This window comes from Branchiostoma floridae, chromosome 6, assembly GCF_000003815.2.
Source record: "Branchiostoma floridae strain S238N-H82 chromosome 6, Bfl_VNyyK, whole genome shotgun sequence".
Classification (NCBI taxonomy): Eukaryota; Metazoa; Chordata; class Leptocardii; order Amphioxiformes; family Branchiostomatidae; genus Branchiostoma; species Branchiostoma floridae.
Window position 1 is genome coordinate 17,128,412 of NC_049984.1, and position 14,226 is coordinate 17,142,637.

General features: G+C 40.8%; 3 protein-coding genes across 3 annotated transcripts; 1 reads left to right on the forward strand and 2 right to left on the reverse strand.

Moving 5' to 3' along the window:
* Window positions 1–1,352: 1,352 nt before the first annotated feature.
* On the reverse strand, window positions 1,353–6,594 carry LOC118417359 (PSME3-interacting protein-like). The gene is made up of 6 exons (XM_035822910.1): window positions 6,375–6,594; window positions 5,179–5,277; window positions 4,468–4,589; window positions 3,601–3,761; window positions 3,269–3,342; window positions 1,353–2,720 (listed from the first exon to the last, which is right to left on the reverse strand). Exons 1-6 carry the CDS (start codon window positions 6,478–6,480, stop codon window positions 2,467–2,469), a joined length of 816 nt encoding a protein of 271 aa, XP_035678803.1. The 5' UTR covers window positions 6,481–6,594; the 3' UTR covers window positions 1,353–2,466.
* Window positions 6,595–6,774: 180 nt separating this feature from the next.
* LOC118417364 (guanine nucleotide exchange factor MSS4-like) lies at window positions 6,775–8,845 on the forward strand. The gene is made up of 2 exons (XM_035822919.1): window positions 6,775–7,012; window positions 7,865–8,845. The coding sequence occupies exons 1-2, from the start codon at window positions 6,905–6,907 to the stop codon at window positions 8,099–8,101; spliced, it is 345 nt and encodes a 114-aa protein (XP_035678812.1). The 5' UTR covers window positions 6,775–6,904; the 3' UTR covers window positions 8,102–8,845.
* Window positions 8,846–9,146: 301 nt separating this feature from the next.
* Window positions 9,147–13,390, reverse strand: LOC118417350 ((Lyso)-N-acylphosphatidylethanolamine lipase-like). Its single transcript, XM_035822900.1, has 7 exons — window positions 13,258–13,390; window positions 12,808–12,887; window positions 12,045–12,496; window positions 11,503–11,584; window positions 11,164–11,275; window positions 10,528–10,714; window positions 9,147–9,856 (listed from the first exon to the last, which is right to left on the reverse strand). Exons 1-7 carry the CDS (start codon window positions 13,308–13,310, stop codon window positions 9,722–9,724), a joined length of 1,101 nt encoding a protein of 366 aa, XP_035678793.1. The 5' UTR covers window positions 13,311–13,390; the 3' UTR covers window positions 9,147–9,721.
* Between the last annotated feature and the right edge of the window lie 836 nt (window positions 13,391–14,226).

Genomic DNA, 14,226 nt, shown 5'->3' on the forward strand with positions numbered 1-14,226 from the left:
TAACGTTAACAAACCTATGTCCCAGAACGGTCATGTGAACGTGTGTGGCAGAGGGCAAAATCCGCATTCGACCCTTACGTCATTCCACCGCCAGTGTTTGCTCATGCCAAGAATACCTCGGGGGTGTGGGAAATGTTTACAGAGTGTGCTGGTTTTAGAAGTAGCTGTCGTTCCAATGACGAATATCAGCTTAACAGAAGAAGCCAGTGCCAAAATGTGCACTTAAAAGGACGCTGTTTTCCCTGCGATCAAATGTAGTGCAAAAGAACCAGGGTGGATCAAGGAGGTCCCTTTAAGCCTCCTTGGATTTCGAGAAGGATCAAGTCATCCTTCGAAGTTCCCTAAACCAGGGGATTGCTCGTTATATATTTACTACGTGTTTACTCTCTGTACAATGTGAAATAGAAATACAAAACATATGCATTGTGATATCACGGTATTGTTAGAGAAGCCAGTGCCAGAACGCCTCCTTGAACAAGGCCCTTCCGTAAATCGGTTGAAGCCCCAACCGAGATGCCCAACCCACGAGTGAACCGGAGTCCCTCGATTACCGAACTAATTGGAACCAGGAGCTCACATGTGAGGCTGCTACCAAGTGAGCTACAAGGATATCCCCTTTGAGCCGCAAAAATGTATTGTAGGGAAAACAGATGCGAGTAGGTTTCTGTAAGTTGTGTAACTTTATACATAAAAAAGTACGTTCACACAGGGACTACATGCAAAAAACTACAACACCATATCTGGTATTTTCTTGTTTAATTGGTAGTAGTTACTTCAATTCCACTGTAGTTTCATGATTATCAAAATCACACATAACATTCACTTCAGCCTCTTTTCAGGACCTCAACACTTCAACACCATAAGGCAAAACAACATAAAGAATTAAGATTGACGTTGTGTAGAGCCCCCCCTACTACATCGTATATCAATTTTATAAATACACTCCTCTCAACACATTTGGATAGCTGCAAATGTAAGTGAATAAGTTAGCCTATCATTCCATTGGACATTAGTATGTAGCGGAATTTTCAAAGGGAAAATGAAATTAACATGTTAAAAATGCTACAGGGCTAGGCATCATCTTGTCCTGCCATCTTAAGTCAATAGACGAATCCTGACTGTCCATCACAATTAGAAATTCAACCAACGGTAGCATGGCAATTAGTTGTTTGACCAATCAGAGAATGTCTGTATGGGTACGACTGTGTGATTGGTCAGTAGCTGGAGCTCTTGTTAACTTAAAGAGAGACAGGAAAGTATCAATCGTGGCAGGAGGGGGAGGGCATTTAAAAGTTTAGTGCAAATGTCCTAACTACAATGCTAGAATATTTAGAAAATTCTGCGGCTTTTTTTTTAGAAAGGCTGTGTCTAAGTTGACATATTAGAAGATACTAATTAGTACCATATAAAGAGTAACACATTATGCAAGTTCATTCATATAGTAGTTTAGAAACAGACAAGGTTTTCTTTCAAGCATCCTTTCTTATACATGTATGAGGAATGCTGGTAGCGGAATCTGAAGATAAAGTATCACTCCCATATGTTGTTCAATCAAACAATGTCATTCCTTGAGAAGATGAGAATTTTTCTACATTTCACAGCATTCTGTGTTTGTAATACTCAAGAAAACATTGTTTTGCTTTTACAGTATTGACCATCAGAACACACCTTACAAGCATTATATGTATGTACACTGTAGTATTATTACAATAGTAATAGAACAGCATTTTCAAGAACTACATTTAACATTGGCCACTTTAAAGATTGTGAAAAGATGCTACGATCATAAAAATCTAATTTACTCTAGTGTCAAATATCACTACAACTGTACAGGTTATGAGAGAAATAGCAATATAGAGGGACACATGTTTAGTCACATTACATGTGACACTTTCCTTTACACACAACAACTTGCTGAAATGTAAGTGGCAAAGTTGGTTAGATTTTCCATCTCTATATTCCTAGTGACTTTCCAAATTCAAAGTGGCCAGTGTTATTCAAAATCAAATATCAGGCCACACCAATTTGATTGGTAGGTTCTTGGATTCAAACTAAATGCTGAACTTCAAAGTCAAAATGAAAACAGAGTCTATGATGAAGTCTGCACTTAGGGATGCAGAGTTTCTGGGGGTTATACTGTAAATGAGGAAAATTTTGCAATGGTTTAATGGTCACATTTTTCACAGTGACCTCTTCAGTTTGAACTTAGACCAAAGCAATTTGTATTTTGTCCACCTATCTATTGTTTCAAACATGTACTTAAAACCGCCGCAAACACTCCAATTTCTCTATAAAGCAAAATTAAATCCCAGGAAACTTAAACACATTTACAGTAGTTAGATTCATGTTTATCTCACAGCCCTTTGTTTCAATAACATACTATTTCTTAATGTTAACTTTAGACTATTACAACTGCAAGAACCAAGTACATAAATTGGTGTGGCCTGTGATCTACAGTGACAGATGTCAGTGTCTGTGGTGTTGATGTTTCCCCCCTGCTGCAAGTTTACTGGCCGCCGTTCCAGCGCAACCCTTCATCAGGATGGGGACAACCTCGATAACGTCAGACTCGTCACTGGAAGCGTCGCTGGAGTCACTGCTGTAGTTGTACGCGCCCAGACCGGGAAGCACCGCCACCACCTGCGCTGTCTGTAACGCCACGGCAGGAGCGCTGTCTGTTGTTGTTCTACTGTCGTCTGGTACCTGCGCTGTTTCTGTGTCTGTGGAGACATTAGGATGCACACATGTTCAAAATCAAAAAGATACAGGGAGCTACCAAAATTGACAGAATCTAGAACTCTGTCTGTTCTACAGTTGTGTGGTGGTTGCCTTATTTTTTTTCTGTATCTATGAGGACATTTGAATACACAATTATGAAAAGAAAAGAAGACACAAGGGGCTGCCAAAAATTGACAATTTCTAGGGTAGAGTAGTGTACAGCACAGTCATGACAGTAACTGTTCAGCAGGAGTGTTGTCTGTTCTACTGTCATCAGGTGCCTCTGCTGTTTTTGTGTCAATGTGGGCATTAGAATGCACAAATGTTGAGAGAGAAGAAGAAACAAGGAGCTACCAAAAAATGACAGAATTTGTAACTCTATAGCACAGGATTGTTTTCTGCTCTACCCTTATCAGTGATCTGGTAGCTGTCTTGTTTCAGTATCTATGTGGACATTTGAATACACAAATATTAAAAGAAAAGATGATACAAGGGGCTGCCAAAGAATGATAGAATAGTGAATATTTCCCCTAGAAAGATTGAATCTCACCATGTGATGAACTGTCTTCAGACTTTGTTGCTTTTGGAAGACTACTGGTATCTTTTACATCATCACTACTGCTTCTGGAAAGTACAATATAGAAGAAAGTAAGAAATGTCAAATATAGAGATTGAACTGTTAATGTGGACTTCACTTTTAGCAAAACAAAGGTATCATCATTCATATCAAGATAACATATACAAGAACTGAAAGGGCTGGAACTTTGTCAATGAATCAATTCCTTGCACGTCAATGAAAGTTAGACATCGAGGTAATAATATACACCAAAAAGCAGTTTGACTAAACAATTTGCGGGACTGATAGAGCACTGCTCGTCCAACCTCTTTCTCTTGACAGCCCCAGCTAGTAGTGCCTGTTGGGACTTCCTTGGCTGGTTGGGTACAGGTTTTGGGGTGGGTCTCTTGGCACTTTGCTCCTGGGGAGACTGTGAAGTGCTGCTAGTTGCCGCCTCCCCTGCTTCATTGACAAGTTCTAGAGCTTTGTAAGAAGGGGTTAAGGAAATAGGCTAACAGCACAACTCTTGATGATCTAACCTGGATCAGAATTACATTGTACTTTTACTTTTAGAAAATGTCATCCAGACTTTGCCAGCACTTGTTAACATTGCAAGGTAATTTTGCATGGATTCTATCTGATAACACCACCGACTGTTTTATGGTCAGTCATGCACAAGGCCATACATGACACACTTTTGAGGATGTTTACCTTACAAAAGACGATTTTAAAATACAGTGCCAAAGTTATTCTGACATAAAAAGGCTCTGCTAGTACTGTATTGTATTATTAAAACTTCAAGGGACTTCATATATAGTATTCTGTTGACTGAAACCTTTAAAAAAAATAGCAAAAAAAGTAGCACCTCTTTCCTTTCAACTGTACTTTGAGTACTACTGTACTACATTTTCTGCCATAGGTCACATTACCAAACAAGGGCCAGACTACTTGTGGGAGCTAGAAATTAAGTCTCTGTATATAAAGGAACAAATTTTGTGTGTGTGTGTTTTGTTGTCCTTTACATCATAATTCATTTCCCACAAACTGCCTGACTGGGCATCATTTTGGAAATGTGACCTTGGCATATTCCACCTTTTCTTTGGGGAAAAAAATCTCTCTCTTAGTCTTACTCCCACCATGAAACCGCCATTCCCCCCATCTAACTTCTAATATGGACCAGTCCCCAAGGATATTCTCTGTTCCCTGATGACCTCCCACTCCTCTTGTCTCTTCTGTCTCTCTATCTTGGCTCGGATGTTGTCCACCTCCCCGAGGAAGTTTGTCTCCTCCTCTTCCAGCCCACGGAACTGGTTCTCTACAAATACAGGTAGCAAAAGGGTTGAGTCAAGCCAGCCTAGGTGGCAGCATAAGGTAACTGCTAACTGCTAACTATTAACAAGTGAAGCTTTTAACTGATTAGTTGTTGCTACCAACAGATGTGCAGTTAAGTAATTCCAACTGTCCAAAAGAAAGCTTGAATTGTCCGAGGCTTTTTAGGGGAACAAAAGGGGTAACTATCATGGTAAATCATTTACTAAGTACAATAATACTCAGTGTCAGTGACTTTCTGCCGAATGTTGTCCCTAGAAGAGACACATTAACAAGTTCAGGATTGCATTGGCCATGTGCTGTGAATTTTTCTGTGGTCCTGAAATTTTCCAAATTGCACAACCAGTTGTCCCAGGCCAAATTTTGGTGGCCATTGTCCCAAATAGAGTAGCGTAGAGTTGAGTTCTTCTGGTGTAGGTAGGAACTTCCGGATCCAATTTAGGCTGCTCTTCATTTTTTCAGGTCACTGAACTGAAACGTGGGTCATCCAGAGCTCTGTTGTTGTAATACATGCTATAAGATACCGTTCTTGCACATACCAGATTGAGTAAGAAAGCAGTTGCTGGAATACTTACTGAACTTGAACTGTTCCTCGTACTCAGCCTGTTTCTTCTCCTTCTGTTCTTCCAGTCTGTCGAACAGCGACCGAGGATCATACTCCTCCTCTGGGCATTCTGAATGTAAGAAGGGACATTAAGGGTCTACTCAATCAATAAGTCCTGATTTTGTTTCATCTCAAAAGTAACTCTGTCAGGGCTTGAAATACCACCTGCGTATGCAGGTTAGTGCAAGTAAAATTGGAGCTGTGCAGGTAATTCTGGTGTCTACCTGCACCTAACCTGCACTGGTCCATATACTGAGTTTTATACATAGATGTCCTGTGATGTAGGTGTATATGGTTTGTTATTAGCTGCATTGACTGTTACCACCTACTAGTATAAAGTATAAAAGAAGAAATTGCAATGGTTCCTGTCTTCCTGAACAATTTTAGTATGATTCATACTTTCTAAATTCAGAGTGGTGCAGGTAAAATTTGTCTGGTGCAGCTAATTTTCAATGTTACCTGCACCAGTGTAGGTATGCAGAAAAAAGTATTTCGAGTCCTGTCTGTGCATAATACGACTTGCATCTTAGCTAACTGGCAACTGTTGGGAGGCTTCTATTGCTTGCAGTCTTATACAACATTATCTTGCTTGTAGTGATCTAAGACAGCAAGCAATACAAGCCCTCTAACATACAAGCCACTACATTATTTGCATAAATGAGACGTTAACCTCCCAGCAACACTGTACATGATCCAACATATGGTGTTTAGGGGATACTTGTTGAGACTGAGATTGTTGACAGCTTGACACTGATAAATAGTTTGAAACTTTGATTGCTTCATGTTCTTCTGGGATGGAGTCCATAGATGATTTTCTCTTCCCTCAATTATCACAAAATAGATTTACTCTACTCAAGGAGCTTATATTGAGAATCAAATATAAGCTCCTTGCTCTACTCTACTCTACTCTATATGTGACGTGCCCTACAAAATCTCAACCACGTGGAAACGTAACACAACATATTTCATTTTGAGTATACAAAGTTATCTGAGTGTTTAAATGTTTGATCTCCCGACAGGGGTCTTAAATCTTAAAGGTTCCAAAAAAGCAACCGAACAATCAAAGCTGCCAGTTGTAACAATAACATGCTGTTAAAATCAAATTGGTCAAAACAATTTTTTGCAGCGTTTCGTGTTGACACGACGTGCATCAGGGTTTAAACAAACCTTCGGGTTGGTCGGCGGTTCTGACTTTCTCCCACTCCTCCTGACGTTTCTTCTTCGTCTCCTCTACCTGCGCCTCTGTCACAAACGATATGCCGCTGCCGGACATTCTAGTGGAGTTACAACTACTTTTCGATCACCAACTTCCAAAAAAACTTCGTCGCCCTCCCTCTTTCTGTGCATTCGTGACCAAAGGACCTTTTCCCACAATGCCTGAAATTTAGGCTGTCTTACATTACCAAAATGCTGCCTACAAATTCATGCAACTAAATATGCTAAAAATTCAAAACATAAATTATTCTTCAACAACACAACTATCATAAAATCACAAACTTAACAAAATTGTATATAACTTGTTGAATATTATATGATTTTGTTTAAAAAAAGTGACATTAATTTTACAGGCATGTAGTAAACACAACGATAGTCCCACGTCCCACAGGTGAACCTCAGAGTTTCGACGGACAGTGCAGAAGAATGATTTTGCAGTATTGAAACAAACTCAAAGAAACTGTTTTGAGGGAAAATACAGGATGGAGGAGCTACTATCAGACGGAGAGAAGAATGCGAAGACTGTGACGTGTCAGCGCTGTGGCAGTGTGGTACTGAAACCGAACAACGCTACGCTGGTCAAGAAAGAGGTGAGGCCGCCCCCCTCCCCAACGTAGCAAAATTAGCACAAAGGGTGTTCAGATATTTGGTTTGGGCATAACCTGGAATCCAGTCTCTCGCTCGGCCTTATACCGTAGTTAGTGCAGGCTCTCTACGGGGCCAGGGAAGCTCCCAGCCGCCGGGGTAATGGGCCACACCCGGTAGTATTTTCACGGGGTTAGACTTTAGCCCAGGGGGTTAATTATCCGGCTAGGCCGGCAATTAACCCCCCTGGGCAAAGTCCAACCGCGTGAAAATTCTACCGGGTCGGGCCAATTATCCCGGCGGCTCAGACCCACAGTGGCCCCGTGGAGAGCTTGCACTAAGTACGGTAGGCCGAGCCAGCGAGAGACTGGATTCCAGGTTAGTTTGGGCAAGGAGGTTAAAAGGTCTTTTTTAACCTCCTTGGTTTGGGATTGAAATGTTACTGTTGTTTCCACGATGTTCAGCCAAGCACTAGTCGCAACGTTAACCAACAAGTGAAAATAGTGTGTTTTCAATTAAAGGCTGGGTTATCTTAAGACAAAACTGGCCTGTTACCATGGTTATGACTTTGACTTTATTCAGATCCACTTTTAGCTATTACAACATTATGTTGCCAGCATAATTTGCGTGCATATAATGTTTTATGTTGTATGGTCCAGGCCCTTAGACTTCTTAGACTTAAGTCCTTTGTCTTTTATCGTCTGGTCTTTCCATTGCCTGTGATGTGTCTGTGTCTTCCTGCTAGGTCATACTTGATTGAAAGAGCAACCAGGGGCCACACAGTCCTTGCAACCAATAATAAAATCTGACAGCATTTTTTCCTAACTGAACTAACAAGAAGTGTTCTCTGTTTCCAGAAGTTCCTTCCCAGCATGAGGAAGAAGACGGAAGGTACAGATGCGGGCGGGGACACCCTGCAGGACTTCTGGCTGGTGACGGACATGTACACGTTCGAGAACGTCGGTTTCACCAACACCGTAGAAAACATCAAGTTCCTGATCTGTGCAGACTGTGAAATTGGACCAATCGGATGGCACGACCTCAGTGACAAGCAGGCCTTCTACGTGGCGCTAGAAAGGGTGGAGCATAAATAGTGCTGTAATAGGGGGTAACAGTTTACTTAACACCACTAGGAATGGGGGTTTCCAGTATTCCTTTCCACATGGTAATTTTGAAAATTTGTGTTGTACTAAAGAGCTTCCTCTAAAAGTTCAATGTTGTATTTCGAGGATGAAAATATGATAAAAATTATGGATATGGTCAAGAAATGAAGTTAACCATATAACTAGTGTCATAGTCTGATTAAATCATGCTTATAGTGGCACATCCAACATTGCCAGCACAGTTACAGCCCTGGATAGTGGAGTTTGCAGACACATTATGCAGACTGTGACATAGTGTTAGGTAAGTTTTATATGTTTAGGGAGCTTTAACACTTCATAGTATAATTAAGGGTTAAAAATATGAGTGATGTCCAAAATCGCCCTCTTGAAGTGCACTACAGAATTTTTTACCTGAATATAAAAATACTGACAGTAAAAGTAGCTTAAGGAAATAAAAGTGATAGTATATTAGTAATGCATATGAAGGGAAAGTCAAGAGTCATCCTTTTCCAAATGCAATAAATGGAACATGGTTTGTGATGTTTTTGTAAACCTTTGCACAATGTGCAATATGTCAGTATGACTGTTATTCCCTCTAATGTAACAATTACTTAGATAATGCTGCGTATACACATCACCATTTATTCTGCATCATAACTTTGACATAAAGTTCTAATTGTAATCAGCTTGATTGTCTTTATTCAAGTAGAAACAAAACAATGAATCCAAAACACATGGTGCCCACAGTCACATGATAATATCCATTTCTTTTCTTTGTTTAATTAAGATTAATTGTAACGTTATATCAGGGCTCGAAATTCATTTTTGGGAATAGGTGCACTGGTGCACCCAACCTAGAAAATTGGGTGCACCAAAATATTTTTGGGTGCACTACATACTAGTAGAATAAAGTAGAATATCAGAATAACCTAATTGCAAACCTACTAGATAAGTAATTTGATCGGAGCTCTTCAGAAATCGGAAGTACTATGACAGTCATTTTATTATCTTTCTAACACATAGATGTCAAGAATATGGTGTTTACTTAGTATATTGACATCTTAACATACATAAGCCTATGAAAAAAATTGGGTGCACAGCTCCAATTTTGGGTGCACAAACACCCACTATTTCGAGCCCTGTATATAGTGGTAGATGAGACACAATCGAGAAACATTTTGTAACGTATATTTACCTGATGGTACATTTTAAGTCATCAAAAGTTCCAGCTTAACAACCAGCTACTAAAGTATACTTGTTGTAAGCCAATTCTCAATGCATTTTACCCATAGTTAACAAATCAAAGGAGAGGGTATCAAAACATTGACTAACACTAACAAAAATACGGAGGCTGTAGGCATGCATACTATATATGTATATTTACAGTGTGCTTATGACAATGCAGAAATCAATTACTTAAGTGTATGCAGGTTTCTGATACTGTTGGACTTTCTGGTAGCTTTGATATTGGTTCGGGTGGTAGTGGCAGAGAGGCACATATAAGTCAAGCCAAATCAATAGCTTTAAACTGTAATATATCAATATTTCAATACAATAAAAACTGGTCACTTGGAGTTTGAGAAGGCACTGATCATGATGATACGGAATATGTTAGATGCTTGTCTCCATAGTTTGCATAGTTTCTGACTGGTGTGCTCTGTCCACATTATTACAAACCCACACCACCTTCCTGTTGAACTTGTCTGGTTGGTCAGCATACACGTGGTGCCCCGCCTCCGGAATGTACTGCAGACAAAAACAAAAGTTGCATATAAACTGGAAATTCAATTTTGCTGTCCTCTGTACTAAAAAAATGTTTTTGCAGTGGTTTTGAGTTTGCGGTAGCGTGGTATACTATAGCACATGCCTTTGTCTCTATTATTATGTCATGCATCTATTATAAGCTTAGCTAGATTAAGGTCCTTTTTTTTTTACCTCTTAGGCCACACCAATTTAATTTCTTGGTTCAAGGATTTTTTCATAAAAAATATGGAGCGAAAGGGCGAAATAAAAATAAAAATAAAAATTGTAAAATGGTTGGGGTAAAGGTAAGGGCCAATCCAAAACATATAGGATAAAAAGTTTCAGCTTGAAAAAAGTACTAAAACACTATTACTGTACAGTAACAGCACCTGTACCCACACTTTAAGGAGCTTAAAATATAAAGGCCAATTTGCTACACCAGAAAGTTGGTGAATTGTTTCGTTAATGGTGAAAATTTGCTGAGTGGTAATTTTTATTTTTTTTTCCCAAAAAATAGGAGCGAGCGAACCCGTGAACCAAGAAATTAAATTGGTGTGGCCTTACATTTCTCTACTGTAATTATGCTAGGAAAATATTTTTTAATCACATGGCAGATGGAAGAGTCACAGTTAATTCACACAGACAGTGATGCAACAAAGGGGCGAAACTCTCACCATTACGTCTACATACGACTCCTCCCTTAGAACCTTTGTCTGCTTCCCTGGCCTGCTGTCCATCCAGGAATCACCACCGAAGATGAACGTGATGGGCACATCCTCCCTGAGCTGTGTCATGCGGGGCAGCATGGCATTCCTGGCAAAGCCATACGGGATCTGTAAGTGGCTGAACGCCACCTCAGCACTGGAATACACAACAGGAACATGTCAATAGGAAACAAGACTTTATAAGAAGTGGTACAAAATAAGGTGAAGTGGTCAACGGCAGGCTAAGGATGAAATATGAACCTTTTTGAATAGCTACCAGTGCAATGCAGACACGCTACAATTACACTGGGTCACTACTGCTCTTCTTGATAAGTATATAGAGAACAAGGTGAAATTTCTGCTGTAACTCTAGCCTTTGTCTCTGGAAGAATGACGCATTATTTTTGGAACATGACTGTAGTACTGGAACTTCTCTTGAACCCTTCAGAAGCAATGTTTGCTTCATTTCCTGAGATAGACAAACTTTATTCCCAAACTTTTCATTTTGACTCATGATTGCCCTTAACTAACACTTAACAGTTTAAAAAGGAAGCAAGGCATTCAACTATGATTTTGACGTGTAAGAAGTACGTGAATGCCCCCTACCTTGGGGGCTGTGCATTGCAGTGGTAGAGGTAGTCAATGACAGTGAAGTCCTCAAAAGCATCGACAAACTTGGCTTGAAGATCTGGTCTTGCCCTCCTTACGAGTTTTGGACCTATGGTAAACATGACAAGGAAAATATAAACCACACCAAGCCAATACATTTTTTGTTCAAGAAGTACTCAAGTCAACTGGACAAAACTTACTTTTCCATGTCATTGAAGAAGAATTGTAGATATCATCTGAAACACTTTACTTTAGCTCAGGTATACTGAGTTGTCACATGATATTTCAAGATATTTCATGCTAATTTGCTAACATAAGGTTACTAAATCTGCTCACCCCAAGGCCCTGCTGCTCTGAAGGGTGACAGTGGGTTGAAGCGCAGCAGTATGGAACCAATCGCTCTCATCCAGACTGGGATCTGCAACAATTTTAAACATTAGTCTTACATATTCAGCTAAAATGCCAGACTGAGTTCATTAAAAAAAGCCTGTACATTCCAGACAACCCATGATTTGATATCAAGAGAAAGGTGTTTGACGTTTATTTGTGTGATGGAAGATGTAACGTTAGAGTTTTAAAATTACTTAAAATGTTTCTCTTCTTGCAGTTTGCGCATTGAAAGTGTAATTACCATCCCAGAGTGATGGACATCCAGCACAAGAGTTCTGATGCCGTTATCTGTAGATGTTTCAGAAACTGTCATTGCAAGAACTTTGTTTAAAAAAAAAAACAAGGAAAAAAGGCATATAGAGTTTAACAATGGATTACTAGCCTTGCATCAATTATTTTCATGAAGTGTCTGCTTCCAAATAGTCTCTACCAGGCTGTTGGAAGCAGACATAAGCTAAAGATGACTGAGTACCAGGCTAACCCCTTACCCGAGCTCTCTGTTCCTCAGCAGCCTCTTCTGTCCTCTCTGGGAATCCCCAGGGGTCGGCCAGTATCAGATGTTTGACTCTGTCTGGGTGTTTGATGGAGTAAGAGGATGCCAGAAAACCCCCAAAGCTGTGTCCCAGCAGGATGAACTTCTCCAGCCCGACACCCTCCCTCCATTCCTCGATAGAGTTCACAAATGTCTCTTCCACAGCGTCTGCGTCGGTGCCAAACTTTGGCCGAGAACTTTGCCCAAAGCCCAGCACGTCAAAAGCATAGACAGCTCTGTGCTTGGCGAGTGCGTCAATGTTTAGTAACCAGAAACCTACTCCAGCTCCGAAACCGTGAATCAGGACGATCGGAAGGGCCTCTGGATTTGGGGAGTCCACTTTCAGGGTCCATACCCTTCTGTTGTTGGAGATCGGGATGTAGAATCTCTCCACTTTTGACTTCACATCTAGGAAGAACAATGTTTAATTGGTACACATCTATTATATTATATATATTGGTAAATAGCTGTCATCTCAACATTCCATTGATGTTAGAGATATTAGGACAAATATATTCAAAATATATAACAAAATATATAAACAACGGAAATATCTCGCCGGTAAAGGTGAACTTGCATCTCCATTATATGGTACCTTTGAGCACATTATGAGATACACGATAGACGTTGCAAGAAGAGCTGGGTTATATATATATATGTATATTTAGAACAGTTTAAAGCTAACAAGAAAGTTTAAATTTCTTAAGATGCCAACTTACGCTGCAGGACCCTTGTCTCAGCGGCGGCGAGGTGAGCTGAAGACGTCGGGCGCCACTTCAGCCGCCTTCCCAACCGGCACCTGTTTACATTATAAGACACGTCAAACATAGCTTCACAAATCCTTGAAAAACTTCTCCCTACTAAACTGAAATTCATCCCGACTTTCTACGTACGAATTCCCTGAGAACAACCAATGCAAAAAGGTTGGGAGAAGTGAGAACATCACACGAATAACGATGATTCATATTCAAATGTCCGATGACTTGCAGCTTTTCTCAAAGGTGAACGCCCCACTACCGGTTCCTTGGATCCTACTGTCCTGCACTTCTCGGTCCCTTCCAGCGCCTTAAAACTCATTTTACGAAAACATTTAACACTTTCTCGAACTTCAGACTGATACTTTGACTCGTAGACTACATTCTGGCACGCTGAGAGAAACGTAAACTCACCTGGGTTCGCGGCTAGACGATTGTTCCTGTTGCGGGACGCTGACGTCCGTCATGTTGCCCAGATAAACACAAACTGTTATGTAACTCCGGCGTGAACTTTGACCTATTGGGTTGCGTTCCCCTTACGTCATCAGCTCAAAGCAGATGTTAGGTGGACGATTGTGAAGTTTTCTGACCGACTTACTTCGACATTTGATACTAGTTCCGTTACTGGTTGTGTTTATCCCTGTGGAATATCCCTTTGCAAGAAACTTGACGGGAACTATACCCGGCTCCTTCGTGCCACCTTCAATGTTGACTGGAAGAGTCATACCACCAACACACAACTCTACAATGGCCTGCCACGGATTACCAGAGTCATCCGCGACCGACTCCTGGCCCTTGCCGGTCATGTGATTCGCCACGACGAGATGGCCGGAAGGGTTCTGCTCTGGCGGCCTGACGACAAGAGAAGACGTGGCCGACCATCCCTGACTCTTAAGAGGGTGATTGAGGAGGATGTTGGCCTCCAAGACGGAGACCTCCTTAGATTTTTTTTAAATTTAGAAAATAAAGCTACGGATTTTTAGGTTTATCTAAATGTGTGTGAGGCTACCGGAGTAGTGAGGTAAGGTGTGGATGGTGTTCAGCACCAGTGACGTCACTGACGTGTGTTTACCAGTGTGTGGATGGTGTTCAGCACCAAGGACAGGTGTGTTTACCTGTGTGTGGATGGTGTTCAGCACCAAGGACAGGTGTGTTTGTCTGTGTGTGGATGGTGTTTAGCACCAAGGATAGGTGTGTTTATCTGTGAAGTGAATGGTATTTAGCACCAGGGACAGGTGTGTTTGGCTATGTGTGGATGATGTTCAGCACCAAGGACAGGTATGTTTTCCTTGTGTGTTGATGGTGTTCAGCACCAAGGACAGGTATGTTTGCTTGTATGTGGATGGTGTTCGGCACCAAGAACAGGTATATTTACCTGTGTGT